The sequence below is a fragment of the Apus apus genome, chromosome 3 (assembly GCF_020740795.1).
Source record: "Apus apus isolate bApuApu2 chromosome 3, bApuApu2.pri.cur, whole genome shotgun sequence".
Lineage (NCBI taxonomy): Eukaryota > Metazoa > Chordata > Aves > Apodiformes > Apodidae > Apus > Apus apus.
This window is the reverse complement of record NC_067284.1, coordinates 55639327-55665319: the sequence shown is the minus strand read 5'-3', so window position 1 is coordinate 55665319 and position 25993 is coordinate 55639327. Positions and strand designations below refer to the sequence as shown.

General features: G+C 40.1%; 1 protein-coding gene across 3 annotated transcripts in view; it reads left to right on the top strand.

Annotated features, from left to right (window-relative positions):
- ATL2 (atlastin GTPase 2) overlaps window positions 1-25993 on the top strand; it is a 39620-nt gene extending 13627 nt beyond the window's left edge. Inside the window, exons 2-14 of one of the 3 annotated variants that reach the window (XM_051616206.1) lie at window positions 3738-4015; window positions 8619-8753; window positions 10046-10150; window positions 11228-11278; window positions 13396-13452; window positions 14449-14541; window positions 14816-14954; window positions 15763-15890; window positions 18059-18115; window positions 19081-19152; window positions 22162-22593; window positions 24058-24072; window positions 24181-25993. In XM_051616206.1, the coding sequence (XP_051472166.1) occupies window positions 3738-4015; window positions 8619-8753; window positions 10046-10150; window positions 11228-11278; window positions 13396-13452; window positions 14449-14541; window positions 14816-14954; window positions 15763-15890; window positions 18059-18115; window positions 19081-19152; window positions 22162-22593; window positions 24058-24072; window positions 24181-24288 (1670 nt within the window). In that variant the 3' untranslated portion in view covers window positions 24289-25993. The remainder of the gene's footprint in view (window positions 1-3737; window positions 4016-8618; window positions 8754-10045; window positions 10151-11227; window positions 11279-13395; window positions 13453-14448; window positions 14542-14815; window positions 14955-15762; window positions 15891-18058; window positions 18116-19080; window positions 19153-22161; window positions 22594-24057; window positions 24073-24180) is intronic. The other 2 variants (XM_051616207.1, XM_051616208.1) reach the window with 2 other exon arrangements.

The window sequence follows — 25993 nt, the reverse complement described above, 5'->3', positions numbered from 1 at the left end:
CTGAAAGTAACAAAAGTCTGTTGCTTTGGTTGCCTCTATAGCAGTACTGAATGTGTGGTATGGAGATCAATATAGGGAGGTTGCCATGCTCTTTGCAAGACCAAATTACTGTCTGTTTGGCTAAAAAAACTTCAGTGTAGAGGTGGTCATTCTGTGAATGCCACCTCTTCTAAGGTTAGCTCTTGTCTCTTCCTACACTTGATCTGCTGGGACTGGACTATTACAAGAACCTAGAGCAGTTTGTGGTCCTTGTATGGGGCTTTAGGACAAATCCATTTACATTCCGAGTTTCAGGTAGAATGTGACCATGCTGGGGCAGTTATTAACTGACTTAACAGTGCTATCAGCATGCTTATTTTATGGACTACTTACAGAACTTAACTGCAGTGCTTCTGTAACTTTTGCAGAAAACTGGACTGTGAAGTGGGACTTCTTGTCCTTACCATTGTTTTGAGAGACTGCTCCCAAAGTAGTTCTGGCAAGTGGATTGTGATCTTTTGCCCAGAATGCCAAAGTCTTCTAGAAAGGCTTCCAAAGTCCTCTGGTGCTGCCTGGGATAGGGACTGGCTGGAGCAACAATGTAAGCAGCCAGAAGGTAGCATAAAGGACCAAACAGGTTGCAACATCTTCCTAGGAGCATGTGATAGGTTAGGGTATGCTCATTATGCTGCTGGGACCAGCACTTGTTGACATGCTTAACTTGTGCAATGTCTGCTCTAATAATTGCAGACTGGTTCAAAATCTTTTGGAGAAGGGTGTTCTCTGTAACTCAAGTATGAAGTTATCAAACCAGCTCTTCTGGATAGGTCAAGTTTCCTTCACAGCTGTCAACACTAGTTCTCCATCTTCTAAAGTGTTTGATTAATGGCAATGATGGTCTTTTCCTTAGGTAGGATGGGAGCTTTCAGTTATTAGGCTGGCAACCCAAAAAAACCCCAACCAAAACTCAACAAAGCAACTTGACCCAAAACAAAAAAAAACCCACCCAACTTGATGCTCTGGACTTGAACTTCCAGTTTCTGCTGGTAAGTGAAATCTAATAGGAATTGAATAGGTCTAAAGATTAATATTTTCTCCTTTAGCCTCTGAGCTAAGTGAGCTCCAGGGGTGCAGATATTAGCAAGATATTGTGAGCTTTTAACGGGCATATTGTGTATAAGCTCTTGATAGTACTATCAACTTGTCATAGGGAGAACTGCTTGTTTAGAAATAACTAATGGTAAAAGACCACTCTACTTGTTTGTTTGGAAAGCTTCTTAGCTTGAAGAGGCTTTGGGTGGCTATGCTTTGTGCTGGTGGAAGGATGCTATTACAACTCGTGCTTTGAGGTTTGCTAAGGTTCTGATGCCTTCCAGGTAGGAAAAGATGGTTAATGTCAGGCTCCAAGTGAATGAGGAGGAGTTGCTGATGTTGCTTTGGACTATTTTACAGTCTACGTTTGTTTACAAAACTGATAGCTTATTGCAGCTGAAGTGAAGAATGTATTTAAATAAAAGAATATGAGACCGTTTTAAGTAATCAAAACTTACTGCCTGGGGAACATGTAGAATCAAATATATTTTGCTAAAACACATATATCTCTTCTCGGAGAGATCTAATATTAGTGCTTTTATCAATAGAATTATTCCCTTTATGTTTCTAGGCTGCGATGCTAAAGACTTTCTTTCTGCCTGTCAAAATCTTCATACCTTACCTGGGCTATCCTCCCAAGTTTTCTGGCCTACAAAGGATGCTACCCATGTGGGGCAAAATCTGTTGTGTAAACTCTTTCAAAAAAGAGGGCTTGTTTAATTTCTAGGAATACAAAAGCTTTAGGCCAAAGGTGTGAGTTTTTCTTCTGAAGTGGTGACCAATATTTTGTTAATGTATAGTTCAGTGTCCTCCTGACAGCTTTTCTTTTTAAAGTTACTCTTTTCAGGTATCAGGCTTGTTAGTGCAATTGAGTTTTTTGGGTGGTTTTGCACACCCACTTGGGTATCATTTAGTTCTAGGACTTAAGCATTCAAGTTTACTTCTTGTTCAAGTACTAGACTAATATATTAAAACAATTTTTTTACGATTTAGTGCCACTGACCTTTAAGGCAGTGCAAATTTGATGCTTGGAAATGGTAGTGTCCTCTCTAATCTGCAATGAAGTGAAATGCTGTCAGAACAGGCTAAAGAGGCAGCCACTGGAAAAACTCCAGAATCACTGTGTGACCAGTTTTTCAAGTTTATGGTAATGATTCCAATGTCTTATTATATTCACTAAACAGAATACGTTGGAGCGCTGTACGTAAGTCTTCTGCTGAGGCTGGATGGTATCTGGCATGCAAAGTCTGGCAGGAATGACTTTGTGGGTCCTGTGGGTATTAGCAGGGTCTCTGCCATGAGTGAATTAAACTGTGGTGTGTTCCACGGTGCCTAACGACACTTCCTGCAAGAGAACATTACTTCTGGGCTGCTTCCACTGGAAGCATGGGGGCCACCTAATGTACCTGCATGCGGTGCATCAAGTAGCTGGAAATGGATGCTGCTTTATCTTTGTTAAAGCAATGCTTGGAAATGCAGGCATGACTAGCAGTCCAATGTACTTAAGTTCATACAGTGATGTACCCAGATAAGAACTGGTAGGAAGGTGCCTCAGTCAGGTTTGTGCACATGGGTTGCTGATAGAATATGGCAAAATGTAAATTTGGAGATGGAGGAAATTCTGTAAGCACAAAACCTCTTTCAGATGCTTGATAGGAAAATTGGAATCAGGCCAGTGGTAGAGTTTGTTTCTGGTGTGGGACAAACTTCAATCTTACGGTACTTGAACAAGAGAGGAGACTTCATCTTGTTAGTTTGTTTGGTTTTCTTTACTACTTCCTGAATTTTTTAAGTTGGGAAAACAGTACCTAGTAGATGTTATTGTGCTGTATTGTCTGATGGGCTGTGCTACCTTAATTTATCATTAATTAGAAACTTAAATCTCATCTGAGTTAGTTTTTTCAGCTACTGGTTGATCCTGAAAAGCTATTGATTCTTAATTTGTGTATAAAATATTCTCTTAACTTTTTTGAAAGGAGTTGGTACCTACTGTTATTAATTCTTGCTTAATAAAGTGTCATAGAAAGAGTTGGAAGCCAGAAACTTCTTCAGTGTTCTTTGTTCTTCTATCCAGGAGTTGTTAGGCCTTGCACATGCTCAGAAGTTTATCCTCTTGCAAGCAGTGAATAGGCACTCTGAAGTCCGTGCTGTATTGAGAGTTGAAACAGGTGTAATGTGTTGGAATTGGAGAGGAATTTAGTAATCTGCTGATGTATGTAATCCTGAGGTTGCACACTAGATGAGTGGTATTGCTTTTGCATGTTGGCAAGCAAAACTGGCAGAAAGTATTTTTTTCCTTACAACAGTGTAAGAAGGCGGTGGTCTAAAAATTGTTGGTTTTTTGTCCTCTTTGGAGCCTATTTTAAACTAATTATTTTTTCCAGATAAGAGAGAAAAGGTCCCTGATTTTTAAAGGAAGTTATACTTAAAAAACCTTCAACAGGGGTTTTGATGCTGAAAATCAGTTTTCTTTTGTAATTTCTTAAAACATAGAGAATTCTGAAGATCTGAAATGCAAATTGATGAAAATGGTGAGGGAACTGCTGTTGATTTCATTGTCTGCACATACTTCCAAGAGCATTGCTTAGCTCAAGGTTTTACTTCAAAGAAATGTCTAGTGCCCTAAGCTCTGACTTACTAATGTATTGTAACCTGTCAATTTGCAGGTAAGCGTTACGAGGAAGAAGAGGAGGATGCCCTTCCTGACTCAGATGCCATGCCAGACTCAGATGATGAGGTGGATTTGGATAAGCCGCGCCCCATACAGATTGTTCTTGCTCATGAAGATGACCATAACTTTGAATTAGATGAAGAAGCATTGGAAAAAATCTTGCTTCAGGAACACATCAAAGATCTTAATATAGTAGTTGTATCTGTAGCAGGAGCTTTCCGCAAAGGAAAATCTTTTCTGCTGGACTTCATGCTTAGATATATGTATAACAGGGTGAGTAACTTGAATTTTCCCTGCAAGAGAAAAGTAGTTTGATATTTTAGTAATTTCTATATATATTTTTATTTTTACCTTGATCGTAAATATAGCAGGTCAATTTTTTCTTATTTACTAGGGGATGGGGAAGCTAGCTACTCTGTTCCTACTCTCTGAATAAGTGTATTTAAATGACAGTTTTTCTGTACAAATTTTCCTGCAGTTATCAAAGGAATTTATTGGTGTCTGATGTAAGCGGCCGTGAGAAAAACTTGAATGAGGAAGTGTGGTGGCCTTCTAGTTGAGCTCTTCCAAGTGGTGGCTTAGAGGAATCTTGCTTTGACTTAATCTTTTGAAGTCATATTGTGGCAGCAGCATTGTTGCAAAAAAAAAAAACCACCACAAAACAAAAAAACAAACCCAAAAATATTGGGTACCTGTTGAAGGACTAAACCTGCTAAAATCTGAGGTATGGCAAAAAGGGGGAAAGTCTCCTGCTTGGGCTTAGAATGTGTGTCTGAGCATAATCCAGGAATGTTTAAAATCCTTTCAAGTAATTGGTTAGTGAAGGTCTGATCCAAAATTCAGTGTTTTGTTGCCTTTTGAAGTTCTTAAAAAACCAGAACCTATTCCTTTTTTGGTCACTGTTTTGCGAAGCTGGAGTTAACGGTAGCAGAAACTTAAGCGTGACTTGCATCACTTCTCACCTTTGTGCTAGCTGGCTTGAGGAGAAACCAAGATGAGCCCTGCAGTTACAGGAGATACAGGAATATTACAAAGAAGTTGTTGGTAGTTGGCGGATGAAGACTTCCTTTCACTCCCAGTAGTGCCTGCTATTGGAATTCCTCTCACTGGTTTGCCAAGAGTTCTGTAAGAAAGACACTGAGGATGTGGTAGGAGGAATACAGAGTAGCAAGCTGGTGCTCCCAGCTTCTTAAGACTCTTTTAACCTAGGGAGGAATAAGTGTTTAATTGATACAGCTGCTCAGGGGAAGGCCTTTTGTGTGTGTATATAAACCCTTTCAAATGTCCTTTGTATATTAAAACAAAACCACAAACTAAAACCACAAACAACCCAAACTGCCAAGAGCTGCAATCTGAGCTAGATGGTGGCTGGATAGAGGAAGTGCATGTTCCTTCCAAAAATAGAAGGGGTGGGCTTTAAGCAAACATTCTGACTTTCAGATTGTGAAATAAAAGTTCATGGTGCAAAATGGATTGAAACACTGTTTCAACCTTATGTAATACCATGCCTCTCTGTTCCCTCTATTGTGCAGTCACTTCTTTGGTTTTCTGTAGGTGTCTTTCAGAATACCATTTGTTTCATTTAAGCTGAAGATAAGGTGAATTAGCCATCTACTGTAACAACTATTTCTTACCAAAAGCACAGAAGTCTTGTTCTCCACGGGCTTTTGCAGTCCGAAGCTGTAATGCTTGCAGGCCCTTAGCTGAGCTGATCCAACTCAATGTTGCATCAGGACATGCTGCACTTTGCCAAATTGTTTTCCTGCCAGTTCAGTGGTTTAAACTGGCTTAGGAAAAGAGTTCTACAAGAATAAGAATTTCTGCAAACTGGTTGATGGCAGTTGTGGATGAGAGGAGTGCAGTGCCTTCTCTTTTGCACTGTGGAATTGTATTATGTCAAATGGTATCCTCTGCATTTATGCAAATTCCAGTACCACAGGGAGGGCTTTTGTATAGTTTTATAGTACTCTTTAGTCTGATTGCTCTACCTTCAGTCTGGCTTAATTACAAGCCTCTGTTTTCTGTGAACTAAATACTGTATGGATCTTGTATGAAATACTGAATCTGCATTCAGATCATACACTAATCAAGTAATTTTGGGATATCCTCCCCTGTGGATATTAATATGTGTGGTGAAAAACTTGCCAAGGTACTTCAGAAGCCAAATTTCTTGTCTTAAACCAAGAGCTGAAGGTCATATGAAAAATTACCACTCTAAAAGTCTCACTTGTGCCAGTTGAAGTCACAGGTAGGATTTTGGCATGGCTGAGATTGGTCACTATCTTCATGGAGGTAGGCATCTCATTTGAAGCACTAATACTTAGTGTTATGGTTGCTCATTTGAAATGGAACAGAATAATCTGCCACAAAACAGCAGCAGTGTAAACTCAGCAAGCTGCTGCAGGGAGTCTGTATTCTTTGTTGCAGTTTAAACCTTATTAAGAGTTGGGTGCAGGAACACTAGTATATTTAGATTTAAAAGTTCTTTTTGAGATATGAACTTCTTAGCTTGTATTAATCTGCAAGGCACTCTATGTACTAATGGCACTAGGCAAATAAAGTTGCCTTGGTCCTTTTCTTTTGTGTAATATATTTAGAGAGGTTGTCTTTTAGGTGACTGATACAAAATTGTAGTGTAACTTCTAGCTTGTTTTTCAGTAAGAAGAAAGTCTTTTTCCTCCTCCATCTCTTGAATGTCTTTCAAGCCAACTTTTGATGGATGGACACTGTTAAAATACTGAGTTTTAACGAAGGAAAGAGAGAGGTAACAAGCTAGGAGTGCTTCAGACTGATGCAAAGGTCAGTCAGACAGGCTTAAGTGCATAATTCTCAGGATAAGCAGCTTCAGCTGAAGTTGTGCCTGTTAAGACACCGAAGTCTCCTGTGACATGAATCACATGAAATCAAATGCGGTCATACCTAGTGGTCATTAAGAAACTTGTAAAAAGATTTGTATACTTTCTATCTGAATTGCTACAAATAAGGATAATTTCTGGAAAAACAAACTGGGAAAAAGAATTAATGTATAAATGACAAATGGAACATATTGTTGAAAACATAACAGATACTTTTAAAAAAGTGAAAAGCTACAATCCATTGCCACATACCTATGAAATATGATTCAACTTTTCAAAACAGTGTCCTGGAATGTACTCAAGTCCAAAGTAGGCCTTGAGCTTTGATTTCTAGAGCAGCCAGTGGATGCATAAGCATCTTCTGGGACAAGAAACTCCAGGGAAAAGCTGTTCAGGTTTTGCTTAGTCTCTCTGATAGAAGTGTATGTGCATGACAAATCAAAATAAAACAAAAAACAAACCAACCAACAGAAAACCCTACAACTAACAACCTACCTGCTAAGAGCTTCACTTGAATGCCTGTGTTAATTTTCTGAATTTCTATCTGCTCATGTAATTTTTTTTTGCCATGTCTGATCCAGATAGCAGAGCTGAATGGTGTGCACTTAGCATTTGGGAGAATGCTGGTTCAGAACTTTGCTTCTTAGTTTGATTTGCTCTGCATTCTGCTAGGTATGAAGAAAGTATGCTTTTTTTTTTTTTTCTGGTCCCCTTTAGAAACAAGCAGTTTCATTTATTTGTAGTAGTATTCCTATGCTGTACAGCCTGTGGGTGCTCACGCTGTTTTCTGAAATGTGAAGAGAATTCTTGAGTTCTCTTCTGAAAACTGCCAGTGCAGAGTCACCATGGAAGATAGAGACCATAGCTTAGTGAATTGAGAAGTCTCCCCTTTGACCTTCTTAAAGAGAACACTTTCCTGGCTGGTAACTTTCTCTGGACAGTCAGAAGCAAATTCATTAAATGTCAGTCTCTTTCTGTTCTACCAGCATGCTGTGTTCTAGCCTGTGAAATAAAGGTTTTTCACTAAGTCCTCTCATCAGTATAACTCTTGTCTGCCTGCAACTTCTCTCTTGCAGGATTGAAGTGTATATAAATGTATGGCAGTGAAACTTCCTCAGGGTGCCTGTTCAGACTCCTAGATTGCTCAGTACATACTACATTTCTGGGTTAAATGTGCTTACATAAAGGCTGTATGCTTCTGTGTGAGCCACTGCTCTGTGTGCTGCCTGTCCTCAAGGACCTTGTTACAGTACCATCAGCCAGAAATATTAGGTGCAGTCTATACTTGCTTCTCTAATAGCCTTTCCCAAAGTGGGCAATGTGCCAATAAAATTTCAATATGGATAGGTTGATTGACATGTATCAAACTTTCAACGTGACCTTTTCTCTTGAATCCTAATCACTTAGGAAAAAGTATTTTGTAACTGTGACAAGTATAGATTGTAGATCTACTTGTCTTTGCCTGTTCTTTGGCTTTTGCAAGTTGGCATTGGGAGTTTTATTCTGGCCTCTATTAGTGCAGGGTTTTAGATACTTACCTAGTTTCAGCAGTTGACTTATTTGTGAGTGGGAAGGGAGAGGATTAAGTCAAATCAGGTGTTCTATTCCTTACAGAGGTTTAGCTCAGTCCTCGTAGTTAAATTATGTGCTATTTGCAACTGTGTTTGAGTTGAGAGAAGTATGAGAGTGGAGAGAGTATGAGGGCAAAGAGGATTTGACAGACAAAACTGAGCTGTTCTCATTAGCTCTGAGTACTTAAGACTTGAAAGCTCTGCACATAAACTCTTCAGTGACTGTAGAGTAGTGCAGCTGCAGAAATACAGTAGACTTGGAGCAACATTATTTTGTGGATGATCCTTGAAACACTGTAGAGTAGCATTCTGTTATAATATTTTTGTGTAGCATTGTCAGTCAGCTCTGAGGAAAATGAGAGAACAATGTGGAAATTTGTTAAAATGTAGTATGTTGAAAAAACAAACCACCTCCTTGGTTTTAAATAAGTTTCTCCTCTTATTTTGTAGACTTCTCCTTGCTGGATAGGTGGCAATACTGAGCCATTGACTGGGTTTACATGGAGAGGTGGCTGTGAACGTGAAACCACTGGCATTCAGATTTGGAGTGAAGTGTTTGTAATTGATAAACCAAATGGAACAAAGGTGAGTGCTTGATTTAAATAGGTGTATGTAAGGATTTTTGCCGCTGTGCCTGTACCTTTGATGCCATGGGTTTCATGGAGGCAATTAAAATATCAGTTGCTTTCCTTAGCATTCTGTAGCTGCATAACATTTTGAAACCTTATCAGTGCAAGTATGAGTTTTCCTACTGGGTTTTAAGATTCGATCTTCAACTATAGTCCTGTTCTGGGTGTACTTTGTTTTGGCAAAGTCTAATCTGTCCAGGCTAATGGGTGGGTTATCCTGTGGATGTTGTAAAACTGTAATAGTTATAAATACCATATATATACAAATGCTGTGTTAAGAACAGCTCCATAACAAATGCTTTTTTGAGTGGTGAGAATGTGTTCTAGCTTGTAGCTGTGTTCTAGTGAAAGGTAGTGTGTGGCTATAAGTATTGGAAACAACTTCTGTATCTGTAAGCTGGTCCTTCCATATAGTTTAACAGGTAGTTTGTAAAAAAAGGATTAAGTCTAACAGTGGGATAAAAGGCATTAACTCTATTCTAATCAAAGCTGGTGTGTCTTCTAAAACTGTTAGTTTAACTACAAAGTTTGTTTGTAGGTGTTTATCTTCATGCTGAAGCAAAGTGTTAATGTTATTATTTATTATTTAACTTTCATAACCTTTGCATTAGTGGAGGAAATATCTGATGGCTGATTTTCTTAAATTTTATAGCTAGCCAAACAGTTAAGTTTGTGCTCAGTGGACAAATCACTCACTTGTGCTTGCTTGTCAGTTATCTCCAATTGAAAGAGAAGGGAACTGTAGTAGATTCCGAAGATGGGAATTGAACAGATTAACTTGTATCATTAAGATCACTTAATTTCATGTCATTCCAGCAGACAGTCAGTATTATCTTGTTTTCTTATAAAAATTATTATTTTAATATGATTACTTTAAAAAATGTATCTATCCCCTTGTTAACTGTAATGAACTATGCTGGATTGTCAGCTGAGACTGAAGTTTTTCCAGTGATTAAGAGCCGTCTGTTACACTGCACTGTACCCCAATAGTCTGAGGGAGGCTCTGTGGGAAAGGGTAACTAGTGTGTAGCAAGGTCAAGGACATAAGGCTGATGACATGGCCCTCTAGTTATTGCTTACTCAGCTGTAGGTCTGTATAGGCATGTGTACAGGGAGCTTGACTGAGGTTTAGCAAGTAGGTGTAGAGGTAGAGACATGCTCTACTTGAAACAGAATTTATCCCAGTGGCCTGGAGTTTGAAAGTGTTAACAATTTGGTTAACTATTGCTACTCTCTAAAACTCTCTAGGTTGCTGTGCTACTCATGGATACCCAAGGTGCCTTTGATAGCCAATCCACTATCAAAGACTGTGCAACGGTTTTTGCTCTGAGCACCATGACAAGTTCTGTCCAGGTGAGAATACCTGTGCTGGCAAATAATGGCAGCTACAGGAATCCTCTGTACTGAACATGCAAGGAAGATCTCTCCAGCCATGCTTTGAAATTCACCTGTGTATCTTCCTCCAACTACTATTTAAGCTTTCATACTTGCTATCTTATTTTCAGCGTAGTATTCTTAGAAAAATTTTCAGTGGAACCAAGGTTATCCAAAGCCAATCTCAGTTAAATTGCTGACTGAACTGGGGAATCCCAAAAAAAAGGTGTCAAAGTAGCAACTGCTTCTGTACAGATGTGTTATAGAGTCCTTTTTAAGACTTTAGATATAGTTTGGGATGAAATTACACGGTGATCAGCTAAACTTGCTGCTACTGTTAAATTTCTGACAATTCTCTTTTGCTGGGTTGGAAACTACTTATAAGCTTGTGCCTTAAACATGCAAAAAGTGAACAGGTTTTTGTGGGGATAACAAGTGACCTTCTTCAGGCATTCTACAACATAAAAATAACAGGAGTATGTAGACCATTACTTCTGCCCTGTGGGGTTGCTTTTGATGGGTTTTTGGTTGGCTTTTTTGTTTTGTTCCTGTAGTTAGGATAAATTGTGGGTTATTGATGCATCTGTGGGTTTACTGCTGTTCAGTATTTGTACTATTGAAACAGTCATGTGTTCTCTAGATAAAATCAGGTTTCTTTAGGAAGATTTGAAAGGAAAAAAATCTGGTGAACTAACTACCCAGTTACTTCTGTGTCAGGGATGCAGCTGCTGGATCACTGAATCCTAGATCACTTGGACTTGAGGATGGCAAACACATGCCATTCTCAATCCTCCTGTCTCACACCTGTGTGATGATTTTAAGCATTTGACAGTCTTCTCCAGTTCCTTTATGGCTTGTTTCCTTGGAAGGAAGCTGTTCTAAGAAAGATTAGGGTAGTCAGCAGTGGTTTTGTCCCTAGCACTTTGTGTAAGGAAGTGACTTTTGAGGTGCCTTTTGTCACACCTTTCTAGTTGCAGATTTTTGGGTAGTTAGACTTTTTGGAAAAGGGCAAAATGCTTTCATGTTATACTGTAATTCTTTTACTTTATATTGCAGGTATACAACTTGTCCCAGAATATTCAGGAAGATGACCTTCAACATTTGCAGGTAAGAATATGCTGAATTTATATTAAGCTGCTTCTGAACTGATACTCTTGACATTGTTCTTGAGGTTACTACTAATGTAACTGTGATTTGGGAGCTGCCTGCGACTTCATATTAAAACACTGAAGCTGACCTGCTGCTAAAACTAGTGCTGCCTATAACAACATTATTTACATCAACTCCATGATGCTGTGATGCACTTGCTGTGTCAACGCAGAGATAAAATTACAGGCTTTAATCTGGCTAAATCTTATCTTTCTAAAGTCTGATTTCTATATGGTAAGTTTTGAAATTCCTGAAAGGTTGAGAAAGGAAAATGATCCATGAAAGTAATTAATGAGAGCATTCTAATGTTTCTCCTGTTTCCCTAAAATAGGAAAATGGATGGAATTTCATAACCAGTTTCTTAAGAAATGTGGGAGCTTGGGTCAGGGCAAAAAGAGGATATTCTACCCAGAAGCATTCTGTAGTTTTTCAGCTGAGAAACTGACAGTTTTTTTTCTGCTTAGAAACAAAATCAGGAAAGAGTTGTTCTCTCTTTGCCCTGGGATTTTGATCCTCTAATGGTACATTGTGGTCAAAGGCCATTGAATTCTGGCTTTATGTGAATGGTTCAAGAACCTTATCTCCTTAACTTAAAACCTGTAGCTTTAAAGGCTAGCTTGTGTATTAACAAATGTCTGCCTGTGCTCAGGCCATGACCTTGTCACAGCTTAAAACCATTTTACATGTCTTCTGATTGAAAGGACTTCTGTCTTGATCAGTGCTGCAAAAGTCTGGCTGCCAGTAGTGGAAGTCTAAGAGCACTAACTAAACATAGTCTTGTGATGCTGTTCTCAGTTAACAGAGTTGTATCACTGGGCCAGCACTTCCCCACACCCCACAAAAAAAACCCCAATCAAGCACTGCAAACAAAAAAGTCCTTAGCTAATTATTTGAAAGCCAGGCTTTCCTCATGACCTTGGTCCTTTGGCAGCCTCAGTCCAATCTGAACGAATCAATCCCTTTCTGTTATACTGGAGGGTGTGATTTGAGGGACGAAAGGGCAGAGAAGGGTGATAAATATAAGCAGTGGGTAGGGGACACCCTGGCCCTTAGAGCTGAGGCAAGGAATTGTGAACTGAGTGAAGGAAGTTACGAATTTCTGTTATAACAGGATTTTCTGTTCTGAAATACTGTTAGTCTCTGGCTGCCTTTTCCATGTATCAGGTAAGTGAATGGGGTAGGAATTTAGGACCAAGGGAGCCAGTCTCATGTGGGTGCTTTGTCACTTCACAGCTTCTTTTGCTCAGGATGACTAGAGTTTGGAGGTTGATTTGTGTTAAATTAGTCATAAGACTAATTTGACTAATAATTTCTTGGATGCCCTTGTGATCAACACAAGGGGAATTGCCCTTTTAGTCATTAAATTTATCTGAGATATTCCAGGAGTTAGTTTTAATGCACAACAGCAGTTGCCTGCTACTAGAGGATACTGGTGTGCTTTCTTCATCTTCACCTCTAAGATCCATAAGGGGGTTAGCATGGATCAACAACTGAAAGTATTTACCTCTGCTGAAACAGCCAGCACAGTCCAAGATTTGTGTTCTTGTGGGTTGTCTGGCCAGCTCAGTTCAGTGAAGAATGTTGCTGCTGGTATTAATGATCAAAGCCGTGAGAGGAAGACAGCTGACACTTACCTTTATACTGGAAGGAAAAAACAATTAGCAGTTAAGGTCATGAGCTAAACTAGAGATCTGGGAGGCTGCTGAACTTGACTTGTATTTAAATGTCTGATACATTAGCTCTAGCAAAGTTCCTTGAGATTTTCAGGAATAAATAATTTGTGGGAAGTAAGGGGCAAACGTTACGAACTTACCTCCTTAGCCTAGAAAACAAGTGCTTGAAACTGGCTGGCAGAGAGATGCAGTCAGCTTTCCTCTTGAGTATATCCCACATGAAAGCAGTGAAAATGGTGGAAATTGTGCCTCCTCCCTGAATTTTACTGCGGGTTAGTATACTTGTTCTTGAGATTTATTGGCTATTCTCAACCCATAACAGGATTTAAGATGGAATGCTTTATTTACAGTAGAAAAATGTATTTTATATGTGGCATCCTTACACTCTTTTTTTTCTATCAGTTGTTTACAGAATATGGAAGACTAGCTATGGAAGAAATTTACCAAAAACCGTTCCAGGTAACTAAATATGTTAAATGGATCTTAAGCATTTGAATGTGTAGAAAGTGAGCTCAGGATAATTAATGAAGAGAAATCAGTTGGACTGAAGCTAGCCTGTTCTTTACAAGACTGGTTTTCTTTCCCTGACACCACATTTCTCAGCAAAAACACAAAGGAAAAATGCTGAAGAGGATCACAATTTAGGCAAGTATAGCTTTGTGCCTGAGTTTTAAGGCATAAAAGGAACTAAAGTGTTGAGTGATGTGCAGACATTATGGAAAAAAGTTTTGCACTGCCTTCATACTCTGAAATATGGTTGGTCGTTGCTGGTGGTGAGTAAAGGTTCTGAGTAAAGGTCATGTAGCCTCTAAGCAATAGCATTGAGGAGAGCCATGTTGCATTTGATTTTTTTGATGTGTTCCCGACTCTTTGCTAGGCCAGAAAAGGGTTTGAGGCTGCTTCTCTTAAGTGGAGTCAAAGACGGATCTTTTCTGTCCTCAGATATCCTCCTTAGCCTCCTTAACAGTCGGCTGCTGTTAGTGTGGAGTTCTAAGACTTGTGTTGGTAGAATGTTGAGCCTTCAAGTATGAAGCCCTGATGTTCCTGTGATTGGCCCAGGCAAAATGCATTCTTTGTAAAGCACCTTGTTTGATACAAGAGTAATGTCAAGTTTTGTTTCTGTCTTCAGCTGATGGGAGAGAGGACAGTATAATTCCTGTGGCATAGTGAAAGACAAACCCAGGGAACAGGGAAGCTATGTTTTTGAGACACTTGGGTACTTCCTTCCATATAAGGAGCAAGTTAGATTTGTGTTTACTGTGTTGGCTTGATTGTGGGGTTTTGTTGTTGTTGTTTTCTTCTTTAAACAAGCAAGCATTTGTACCACAAAACTACAAGGTTACTGCATTTAAAGCAGCCAAGCCTAGAAATTCTTTGACTTAAAATGAGCATGTGATAGTTTTTGACCTTGGGAATTATACAAGCCATTCACTACTGTTGTTCTTCCTGTTACAGACGCTAATGTTCTTAATTAGAGATTGGAGTTATCCTTATGAACATGCATATGGCTTGGAAGGAGGAAAAAAGTTTCTAGAGAAAAGATTGCAGGTGAGTTACCTCCAGTAGTGCTAGTGTGGTCTTCTGACTTAAGTGACAATTTACTGTCAAAATAATGACGCGTGATGAGCTAACTTTTTGTGCTAATAGAACATCTCTGTTTCCACTTGTGTGCAGAATTCTGGGGTTTAGAACATGACATTTTTGTGTTCAAGAATGAAAGCTTAAACACATGTTTGTGCTGTTAACTGCTTTTAAGCTGATACTTAATCTTAATTGCAACACTGGAAAACTCTTAGCAGTTCTTACTGTCTTTTTTCTTCAGGTAAAGCAAAACCAACATGAAGAGCTACAGAATGTAAGGAAGCATATTCACTCCTGTTTCAGTAATCTTGGCTGTTTCCTGTTGCCCCACCCGGGTCTTAAAGTTGCAACAAATCCAAATTTTGATGGGAGGTTGAATGGTAGGAAGCTTTCCATTGTGTGTTTCTTGATTCAGATCACCAAGTTTGTTATCTTATATGTGAAGTTGAACACTGATATGGTTGGCTATGGAAATGCTTGATTGGAAAAATGTAGGGCTACAAGATGAAACTACACAATCTAGAAATGTGCATTGTGTGTTCTTTTCAGTGATTTGGAGAGTCAGGCGAGTAGAGGAAATGGATGTCTTTGTCTGGTTGTTGATTGTAATCTGCTAACTGGAGACATACTTAAAGGGCATTTGATAAGAATTCCAGAGAGGAGAATTGACAAAATTAAGGACTTGACTTAAAATTGAAAGTCTTTCCTTTAAGAAAACTTGATAAACCAATGATCAGAACTTGAATGACTTAAAAGCTGCAGGCTTCTACTACTGCAGAAAGAGGGAGAGTCAGGATTCTTCCAATTACTGCTTGTACCTCAGTAGAGGGAATGTATCAGAACGGCAAAGGCTAAAAAAGTGGATTTGTGATAGTAGGATGCCAGCCTTTTCTGTGCTGAGGGCACAGATTATTGTGCAAGATGTTGGTATAGTTGGGGAGATGCACTTTAAATATTACAAGGACAATGGGACCTTGTTCTTTTCATCTAAAGCTAAGATTAAAGATTGGGGAGAATTTACTAAAGCTATACTATGTATATAAGCCTTTAAATATCTTACAAATGCAGTCAAGAGTTTTGACGGTATGGATTTTGAAGGGTCATGGGTCATCAGTGTTCCTTTAGGAAGGGTAAGATTGAAAAGAAAACTAACCACTTTTTTCCCTGAAACTGATTGAATTTTACTAGATATAGATGAGGATTTTAAGAATGAACTGCGGAATTTGATACCATTACTGCTTGCCCCTGAAAACTTGGTAGAAAAAGAGATCAGTGGATCCAAGGTGACCTGTAGAGATCTTGTAGAATACTTCAAGGTAAGCAAACTCATACTAATTATTTCAGTTAATGGCTTAAAATAAAGTATTCTAATTTTAGGGCATGTTGTTCCCAGAGAAGATATCTTATCTAGGCTGACACTCACTGATCAGCTCACTTCTATTTGCATTTCAGTACTCTGACTTTCCAGAACTGGCACACACATTTCTAACAGTATAGCTCTTAGCAAGCTACTGTTGGCAAAATTGTTTAATTTGTTGTTTTTATTTGAACCTATTTTCTTTGGAAATAGGCTGAATTACTTCAAGCAGTATAACAGATTTTTTTCATACTTTTTCATACTTTGAAATCCTAGTTTATCTGGATATGTTGCCTTTTTTTTCAGAGGATCTTATGTAGATTGTACAGATTAAAAAAAACCCAGCTCTTAAACTACTAGGTATGCAGTCAAAATTTCAGACATTCCTCTCAGGATTTTTAACATGCAAAGAAGATGCTAAACACTTGCATGTCCAGCACCCCTGTACATCTGAAATATTTGTGTATGATACTTGGCAGCTGTTAGACTCTTGAGCTGTTTTGGCATTGTGGTGACACCAGCAGAAATGTGATAACATAATTCCTGTATCACCAGGAATTGGTCTGGTGTATGTAACCTTTTTTGGATTGGAATGACTTAGGGAGTTGGCTTGGTAGGAGAAAGTGGCACACATTCCTAAAGACGTGAATTTTGCGTTACTACTTTTGAGCATACATGTTAAAGGTAGAAGAGTTGGGCTGATGTTAGGAAAGAAGCTAGAAAATGGAGAAATCTAGGACTCAGAACACTTGTTAAGTGATGTAACTTTTTATAAAGGAAAAACATTATATGGGACACAGAAATCATGGCTGTTCTGATATCATCAACACTGTGGAACTCATATGTTCCCTTTCTGTATTGACATGGTTGCTCTCTGCTTTTTGCTCTGCTTTTTCTCAAACTTGATCCTGTACAGTGTGGAGAGTCTGTATTCAACAGCCTTTGAGAAAGGACTGCTCCCTGAAAACTGAGTGTAAAACCTCCTCTATTGAAAAGCTACCTGATTCCTGTCCTGTATCCAGTCTGGGAGCAGCCACACAGGGTGCTGCAGAAACAATGTGGTTACATAACTAAAGAGGACTCCTCCCTCGGGATGGAGAATCTAAAGCTGAGATCATGAAGTCTGAGTGGGAAACTTTTGAGAGGGCTTTTACTTGGAGGAAATAGCTACAGAAGCAAAGGGGGTGTCAAGGGAACAGAGTCCTGTATAACTCTCTACATTTTCATAGACTGTCTTACAACCTAGAGCATTGGGTGTATAGGGACCCTGATAACCTTAATCCTTCCTCCTTTACAGAGAAGAAAATCTCAGGGCAGAGGCTTGTAAACAAGCCAGTGGGAGAGCAGTAGTAGCATGAAGAAAAATTACTACCTAGCCTCTGAGGAATTGAGAGTGGTCTTGTTGGTCTGCTTTTAACAACTTGTCCAGAGCACTGAAGTGCTGCCTGCTATTCTTCCTTTACTAATCTGTCAAAGAATTGTGCCATAGACCATCACATAGGCTGGAGAAGACATGAAGGACATGTTCTCTTCCAGGCTTCTGAACCCCAGTGAAAGAAAGAATGCCTGAAGATTGGTGGGTGGGGCATAGTGGGATAGGCTGTCTGGTTGGCTTTCAGAAGTATTTTGGCAGCTCAGCTCCGTTTGCATTAGTGCTTTGGTCTGTTTTTTTCTTCCCACACTTCAAAGGAGCAAGGCATATGAGGAAATACAAGTACTGGTTCTCCCAGCACTGGTGTGTGTTTGGATAGACCTCTTGCCAGAAGGGCCATATGAGATAAGTCATACTCACTCTTGTTTTGAGTGAAGATTCCCCGCCTAGTGTATCTGAGCGTGCAAAACTATGCTGTCAAGCCTGTCACTTCTTGAGATAGTGGCTGTGTCTCCTGAAGGTGCTGTACACCCTCCTAGTCCCCAGCCTCAAATGCACAGGAGAGTAAAGGGATTAAGGCACTAGAGTTAATTGAGAATGTCAGACTTCTGTTAAGAAGTGTACTAAATTGAATATTTAACATTATTACAAAGCAATAATCTAGGAGTTCTATCTTTATATCATTCCTGTTCTCTCCTTCTCAATCATAGATATTTATGAAAAATAAACCTTTGGTTTTTCTTTCTCCCTTTTAGGCTTATATTAAAATCTATCAAGGAGAGGAGCTACCTCATCCAAAATCTATGCTGCAGGTATTTTATTTTTCTTTCAAATAATCTGATAGATTATGTGTACTTTGTAAGGTTTTTGCAGTTGAAGTTTCATGACTGCTGGAGGTCTGAAGCTCCTGCACACAGAACTGTAGTTCTTGAAGGAGCTGTGTACTTTGAAAACCATCTGAACTGTGTTGCTTGGGTACATATTTGTGTTTTTCCTCAGCTCCATCTACCAAATGGAGTGGAGGTACATGTGGTTGGTTGGGTTTTTTTAGCTCCTTCAGTAGTTTCTAAGCTTGTGTTTCCTGTAACTTGCTATTTTGTCAGTATCTTTTGATTATTCAGAGATCTTTTGGCATCAGATGCAGCAGATAAAATGGAGAAGGCTTATAGTAATGCAGCTATTGCTACTGTCTTTCAGTGTTGGGCTGCTCTATGTGGGTTTGTTAGATTGAAGTTTCTTTTCTGGGTTGATCCAAAGAGGATGTAATCAGCTTTAAAAGGATCTGAACACAAACTGATTGTGTAAAGCTGTGTGGTGAACCCTTGAGTTGTTTGGGATGAAGAGTTTTCACCAAAGTGTGCTGGCTTTAGGGGTCAATTTTAACCATTTTGTCTTTGTAGGACTTTTTTTTTTAAGCTTTCTGTATCACTTCATTAAGACAAGGCTGTTCTGGATGTTTTCTTGTCCTTCAAGGAGCCAAATCTTTAGACTTTTGAGGGAGTTCAGAAAACTCATGACAGTGAAACAAAGGCTGCTATCATTTGCTCTACTTAGCATGCTTTGAGTTTGTCTGCAGCTGTACTGTAAAGCTGAAGGAACATTCTCCTAGTTAGTAATCTGTTTTAATGTATACTGCTAGCCTTCATTTGTCTTTTGTGGGGCATTTTCCTGGCAATCTGAAGCTTTGGGGACTATGGGGGTATGTTGGGGAGTATAAATACATGTATTTAACTAGCTAGAAATGCTGTGGTGATACATGGTGCCTGATGTTTTCTAGGCAACAGCTGAGGCGAACAATCTTGCTGCTGTGGCAGGAGCAAAAGACTTGTACAGTAAAGGCATGGAGCAGGTATGGTGACACAACTTTTTCTAACTGCATACATGAAAATACAGGCATCCAGTTTTAATGTTGTGCTTGGTGTTGGTTGTGAGCATGTTAATGGAGAAAAGTAGCTTCGGGCCAGTACTTCGAGGTTAGATGTCTGATGCAGCAAAATCAGGGGATGTAAGGAAGAGTGTCCCAGCAGGTTGACAGAGGTCATTCTCCCCCTCTGCTCTGTCCTGGTGAGGCCACAGCTGGAATACTGCATCCAGTTCTGTGTTCCCCAGTTGAAGAGAGACAGGGAAATACTAGAGAGAGTCCAGCAGAGGACAACAAAGATGATTGGGAGATTGGAGCATCTGCCTTATGAGGAAGGGCTGAGAGAGCTGGGACTCTTTAGCCTGGAGAAGAGAAGGCCCGTAAGTATCTAAAGGGTGGGTGCAAGGGGGATGGAGCCAGACTTTCTTCAGTAGTTTGCAGTGACAGGACAAGGGCAACAGGCACATGTTAGCTAATGTGTAATGAGTAATGTGCTCTAGGGGGATCTTGCTTTAGCAGGGGGGTTGGACTAGATGATCCCTAGAGGTCCCTTCCAACTCTGACAATCCATGATTCTTTGAGACAGAAGTTGCTGGGGAGGCATGGGAATGGGTGTGTTTGTAAGACACCACCTGTTAGTTCCCCCTGCTGCTCTTGACAGACATCTTAAAATCCAGTGACATGAAATGGGCAAACAGGTGAGGAGGCGTGGTGGGCCAGGGTTGCACAGGGATAGAGTTCTTGTATTATAGTCTCGTACTTCTCAGCTGAGGTCATTCATTAGCTGTAAAATGCAAGTATTAGAATTATTCTAAAGTTTTTTAAAAAAACCTTGAAATACAAGAGTTATCTTATCTGAAAAATCTGTATATGTAATTGCCTACTTGCTGCTTCTCTTGAAGATAGTGACTCCAAGCTGAATGCCTGCATGGACTTTATATTCCAATGTAGTGTTGTGCAATATGCTATGTTTTATCAGCAAATTCTGAAAAGAATTACATGTCTCATAAAGCTTAAAATGACTTACTGTGAAACTCTGCAACTCTGTAACAAGTAGGTGTGATAACATGCTACAAATGTAGCTCCCCATTAACTAGGCTAATTCCAGTCTTAATAGCTGAAATACCTTTCCATTTTGAAATTAGAGTAAGACCTAATGCTGGTGGCAGACTAGCCAGTTCCAGTTGTTAGCAGGCTGTTTTGAGAATGGTGTGCTGGGGTAGAGGGACTCCTTTGTTTCCATTTTGGAAAACCTCTTCAAACAGTAAATGAGCTGTTTATAAAAAATGCCTAATCTGCTTTCCTGCCTTGAATCTTCAGTGGCTGAGTTGTAAGGTTTCTTACTTGGGGCAAGGAATGAGCAAAACCAGATATTACCTTAAATGGACTTTATTTCCATACTAATGTTGCTCAGGACTTATATATTTATATTGCTGTAGAAATGCACACAAATGTCTTGGAATTGTTTTTATGCAGATGTGTCAGATGATGTGAATGTGACTCAGCTCTGAAATTTCTGGTTTTTAGGGACAGAAGTGGGAACTTTTTATACATAAGCCAGTCTTAAACACAAATATAGTTGTTGCTGTCGCTTCTGAGTTCTCCTCATGAACCAAACCCCTCCTTTGCTGAGTGTGCAGAACCAAAATACTGTCCCCTTAATGACCTTAAATGTAAGGACCAACAGTTGCAGTCACACAGAGTTCAAGGAACAGTAGCAGTTATTTGTGTCTTGATGCATCAGCAGCTCCTAGTGTTTAACATTCTTTGAGCAATGTGAAAAGACCATTTTGGAGGACGAGACTGGTAGCCATTTTCCTGGGAGTTTTGTCAGGTGTGGAGGACTTCAGTATGAAAAAAGCAGGAAGGTGGTTTTTAAACTTGAGCAGGGAGTAGAGTGGGAATGTTAAGTTTGTGACAGCAAGGTTTACTTTGAAGAGGCTAGCCAGTGGAGCCACGCATCTTGTGAGGCAGAAAGGGGATGCTGTACTTTGAGAAAGTGAACTTCTGTGTGTCCTGCTGAAAGGGCAGCAGGAGGAGAAAGTTAGTTATTGCTGCACTCCAGAAATGAGGTGACAAGCACTGCTGTAAGACTACCTTGAGGCAGGACGGGGAAGGCTGTTTCATATCATATGGAAAGAATCTTCAGTTTTTACACATAGTCAGACACTGAGGGTCTGGAGGAGCTGATCTGCCATATATAATTTCTCATCACCTAGGTAAGGTCTAATCATAGTCCTCAAGAGATCAGAATTCTGTCTTGCAAAGCACGAGACCTTGGTGTCTAACCATTTTCGTACCTGTGAGAGAGTGAGATGGTGGGTGTTCACATCATTGGTATCCACCATCGTCTTTTCCCTTCAGCAGAAACATACTCTCAAGTTCATTAGAATCAAATCTAGAGGACAGGCTAGGGGAGAATAGGCTAAAGGTGTCAGAAATTAGTTCTTTTCATATCACCTGGTAAGTTTCATCAAGCCTGCTAGTGGCAGCAATAAACAGGAATAAACTTGTTGAGTGGGAAAATCTGCACTGTTTTGTCTTAAGTTCTACACTGATCCTCTCACTGGGGTGCGTGGTGGGGAGTAAAAAGCTGAGGGGAGGCCTTACAGCCTTCAGAGTTCTCTTTAACCTTCCTTAAGCAAGCTCTCTCTGCCTCCTGATGTTCCTTTATTTCACCTTTCCATAAAAGGAATACATGTGTGACTGATATCTTGTCCTTCTGGGCATGCCCAAAGGTAACAGTAGAGGTAACTGAATTCAGTCATGTGCTAAAGCTCTGTGTGTGATTAGACAGGTAAGGCTCTTGCTGTGCCATGATGCAAAGTACCTTTAGCTGCTTGTCTTGAGTCAGGACTCTGGAGCTTACAAAGTCAAGAAAGCTGCAGGAGGTAGTCTGCTGCTGGCTGGAGAGGTGGGCAGTGAGGAGCAGTGTTGCTTTCTGTACAGCAGAAGCTACTTGGGGTGTGATGATCTCCTCTTTGATTGCTCTAACAGATTTGTGGGGGAGATAAGCCTTACATTGCCCCATCGGACCTTGAGCGGAAGCACCAGGATTTCAGAGAGTCGGCTGTGGGGCAGTTCCGCTCGGTGAAGAAGATGGGAGGGGAGGAGTTCTGTCGGCGCTACCAGGAACAGCTTGAAGTGGAAATCGACGAGATCTATGCAAACTTTGTGAAGCACAATGATGGCAAAAACATCTTTTATGCTGCTCGTACCCCTGCCACTCTATTTGCAGTCATGTTTGCCATGTATATAATCTCAGGACTGACTGGGTTCCTTGGTATGAACTCCATAGCTACCCTGTGTAATCTCGTGCTGGGGTTGGCTCTTATATCGTTTTGTACTTGGGCATACGTTAAATACTCTGGGGAATTCAGAGAAGTTGGAACAGCCATTGATCAGATCGCCGAAGCTATATGGGAACAGGTTGGTACCCGTTGTTTTTTTTTAATGCAAACCCTTCCTTGCTTGAGCAGATGTAATGTTTTTTTGTTCAGTGCTGTGAATGAAAAGCTTGTCTAGACCTAACGGAGAATTATAGCACTGCCAAAGGGAAAGTCAGCTCAGGAGTGTGACTGCTCCCTTCAGTAAGAGGTGCTGCACACCAGAAGTATTAAACAAGCTTAGAATATTATCAAAAAAGTGTTGTCTGAGGGCCTTACTAGGTGCTTGGATGATAAAGAGTGAAGGGACTCTTAAAAAATCTTGTTATATTTTTCAGAGCAAGGAATTCTGCTTTTAAAGGTAGCTTGCCCTTATGTGGTGGATAAAATGTCTCAGTTGCTGCAAGAAAAGGGAAAAGTGAAACACTGCTGCCTTCCCTCACCTCACCTAATAGTGTGACACTGGAGGGCTAACTAGACCTCAAAAAGAACTGGCTGGTGACTTGCAGCATCTGCTAGAAGAGGATGTTCAGCAGGTTTCTTCCTTCAGGAAGACTTGTGTTGTCTGTGACAACTTCCATTGGTACAACTGCTGTTGCAAGAAATACTTGCCAGGCAAATTCCTGAAAGAAAAGATGACTTGAGTGTAAAAGCATGAAAGCTGGAGGAGAAAGCTTTCTGTACAGAGATTTTCCTGCCTGAATCCAGTTGACAAGAGCTGTGTCAGTAAAATCAATGTAGAGAACTCCTAACCAATGCTAACAAGTATTGTTTAGAGCATTCTGAATAGCTATGCCCAGTGCCAGCAGAAGGGAAACACTTTGGTGCTGCTGTTACTAGAAATAAAGGTCTCACTGAAATTACCTGGGATGACATTAAAATGGATCCAACTAGGCACAAGCAGATAACTAATGGGAGCCTTTTTATACAGAGGCTGTCTTCTACATTTGAAAGATGACTCAGTTCAAGGCTCATCATAGGCAGTGGTACACTAGACCTATGTGAGTAACCAGGTAAAGTTGATAGACTAGGGCAGAAAAAGTGGATTCCAGTTAATGATTAGGAAAATTTGCATAAGGGTGCTAAATGTTGAGCTACACCCTTAACTAGTGATTAAAATTGAGGCTCTTCTCATCCTATCTGTGTAGCTTCTTGTTTTGAAGCTCGGGGCTGAAGAGCACTGCTAGGAAGGTGGAAGGTGTCAGTTCCATGTGTAGTAGTCACTGAGTGCAGCAGCTGCTGTAGGATACCTGTAGCACATAAGGCTTGATTTGCCTGCTGACCTTCTCTGGAAAGGGAAGGACTTGGCTTATGTTAGCAGGAGCTTGCCTTTTGTGGGCCAGGGGAAAGCAGTCTCCAAAGGAGCTTGCTGGTGAGGTTGGTGCAGTTGTATGTCACCAATGATTTGCAAGGCACCTACAGGTCCTGTCTGAGCCACTCTGAATATATACCATGTTCTTGCTATGCATTTTCCTGAATTTGTGTTTCTTTTCCTTCCTTGCTTCAGAGGAATCCCAGGAAGGTGAGAAGTTACTGGCATTCAGTTACTTTTTTTACAAACTTAACTTGTTTGGCTTTTTCTGCTGCCTTCTAAGAGCCGTTTTTTCTAACAGCTAAATTCATGTTTTAGGTGTTTTCCAAACTCTTTGAAGTCCTTAGACACCGAGCGATTCGCCGTGCGCTTACATCAGTGCCACGACAGCGACTCTCATCCAACAATAACAAGAAGAAAAACTAGCCAGTATTTTTAACTTTCTTTCTGTATCTGAAGTGTTCACACTTACACATGTAGGACAATAAGCTGGACCGTCTGGGCCGGTCTGCATAAATGCTGTAACCATACCAGACTGATGCTGCATATAGGGTATGGAATTGCACATCCATCTTCTAGGAACTGTAAAGTGGTTTGAATTCAGTGAAATACTGCTGTATAGGAGGGACATCACTTGTGATCATAGCATGTGACTGATTTAATCTCATTACTATAGCAGTGAAATTCATTTCTCTTTCAGTTCATTCCAGTTCACATCAGACTTCATCATTCTAAGCTTTTTCATTATTTCAAGTCTCATCTCTTTGTATGTTTTTATATTTTATTTTCCTTGGTTACCTCATTTTTTTGTTTCTTTTGCACGTTTCTCATTCCACAGGTGTTGAAGCCCATGAGTGATAATTTGATGGAGGATCACATGAGGCAGTCTGTAAAAAACTCTATCAAAGCAGGCCTGACCGAGCAGGTGTCTCACCATGCCAGACTAAAGACAGACTGACAATTCATCTTCTCCTCAACTCTGCCCTCTTATCCTAGACATGCTTGCTGTACCATGAGAACTCAGTAATAATAAAAAAATAAAAATAAACCAAAGTTTACAATCAACTGTAGAAGTAGTTTAGTGTGACTGGCTTCACAGATTGCTGCCATCACCTGGGAAGAGTTAAGTTTGTCAGTGCTCTGCTCTTAAGACAAGCTGGTGCCATGGAGAGCACTGGGGCTGGGAGGGCGTGCGTCTGTTTTAAAGTAAAAAGTGTAAAGTCCTGGTGAACTGTGCACATGGGGGAGCAGGGGGTGTTTTAAGGGGAAGTATCTTCCCCCAGCATTAGAGTCCATGCAGTCTCTGGCTTACAGCAGGAATCTGTCCTCTGCAGGCAGTAATTTCAGGGAAGTATAATGATCAGATCCATGTGATGTGTACCCAGCTCCACAACAACCCCTCGCCACCTCTGACAAGTGTTTCTGTGTGTCAAGTTGGTGAAGCCATTAGAGCCACTACATTACAATATGTATCTTGCTTTATTGCCTTTTATACCAGTGTTACACAAATGCATGTATTGGTTCCTCACAGCGCCGCCAGCAGAACTGACTTGTGAGGGAGGCAGTGGGTCAGAGCCTATGGTGTCTTGCCTTCAACTTGCAGACCTGGTCCCGAGGGAGGTGCATATCAGAACTGAGCTGTCTTGTTTCTGCAGTTTAGCCTTCATGTATATAATATTGCCATTAATTCTACTGGGGGAGAAATTCCATCCAAAAATGTTGCCTACAGCTACCAAGCAATGAGTTAGGATTGTCTGTACAGTGTGTTTAGTTTTTATTTTTTAAGAAATCACAGATAGGGCATGTATATGAAATATAAATATATAAATACAATTTTGTATCAAAGTTTTGTAGTTTATGGCAAAACCTGGTTCTGTGGTAGCTAAGTGCAGTCCCTGTAAAGGAATGTTTGTGGCTCATGTAAATGTGTGAATGCATCAACAACTTAAAAGGTTTTTTTGATATATTTGTGATATTTACCGGCCTTGAGCACTGCAATCTCTCACCCCCTTGGGAAAATCAATGGGAATGTTTGTTGTGAAACTCTTGTCTTCTGTTGCATTTTAAAGTTATTTCCTGTAATTTATTTTCAGTACATGATTAAAATCAGTTGTGTATATATGAAATGAAA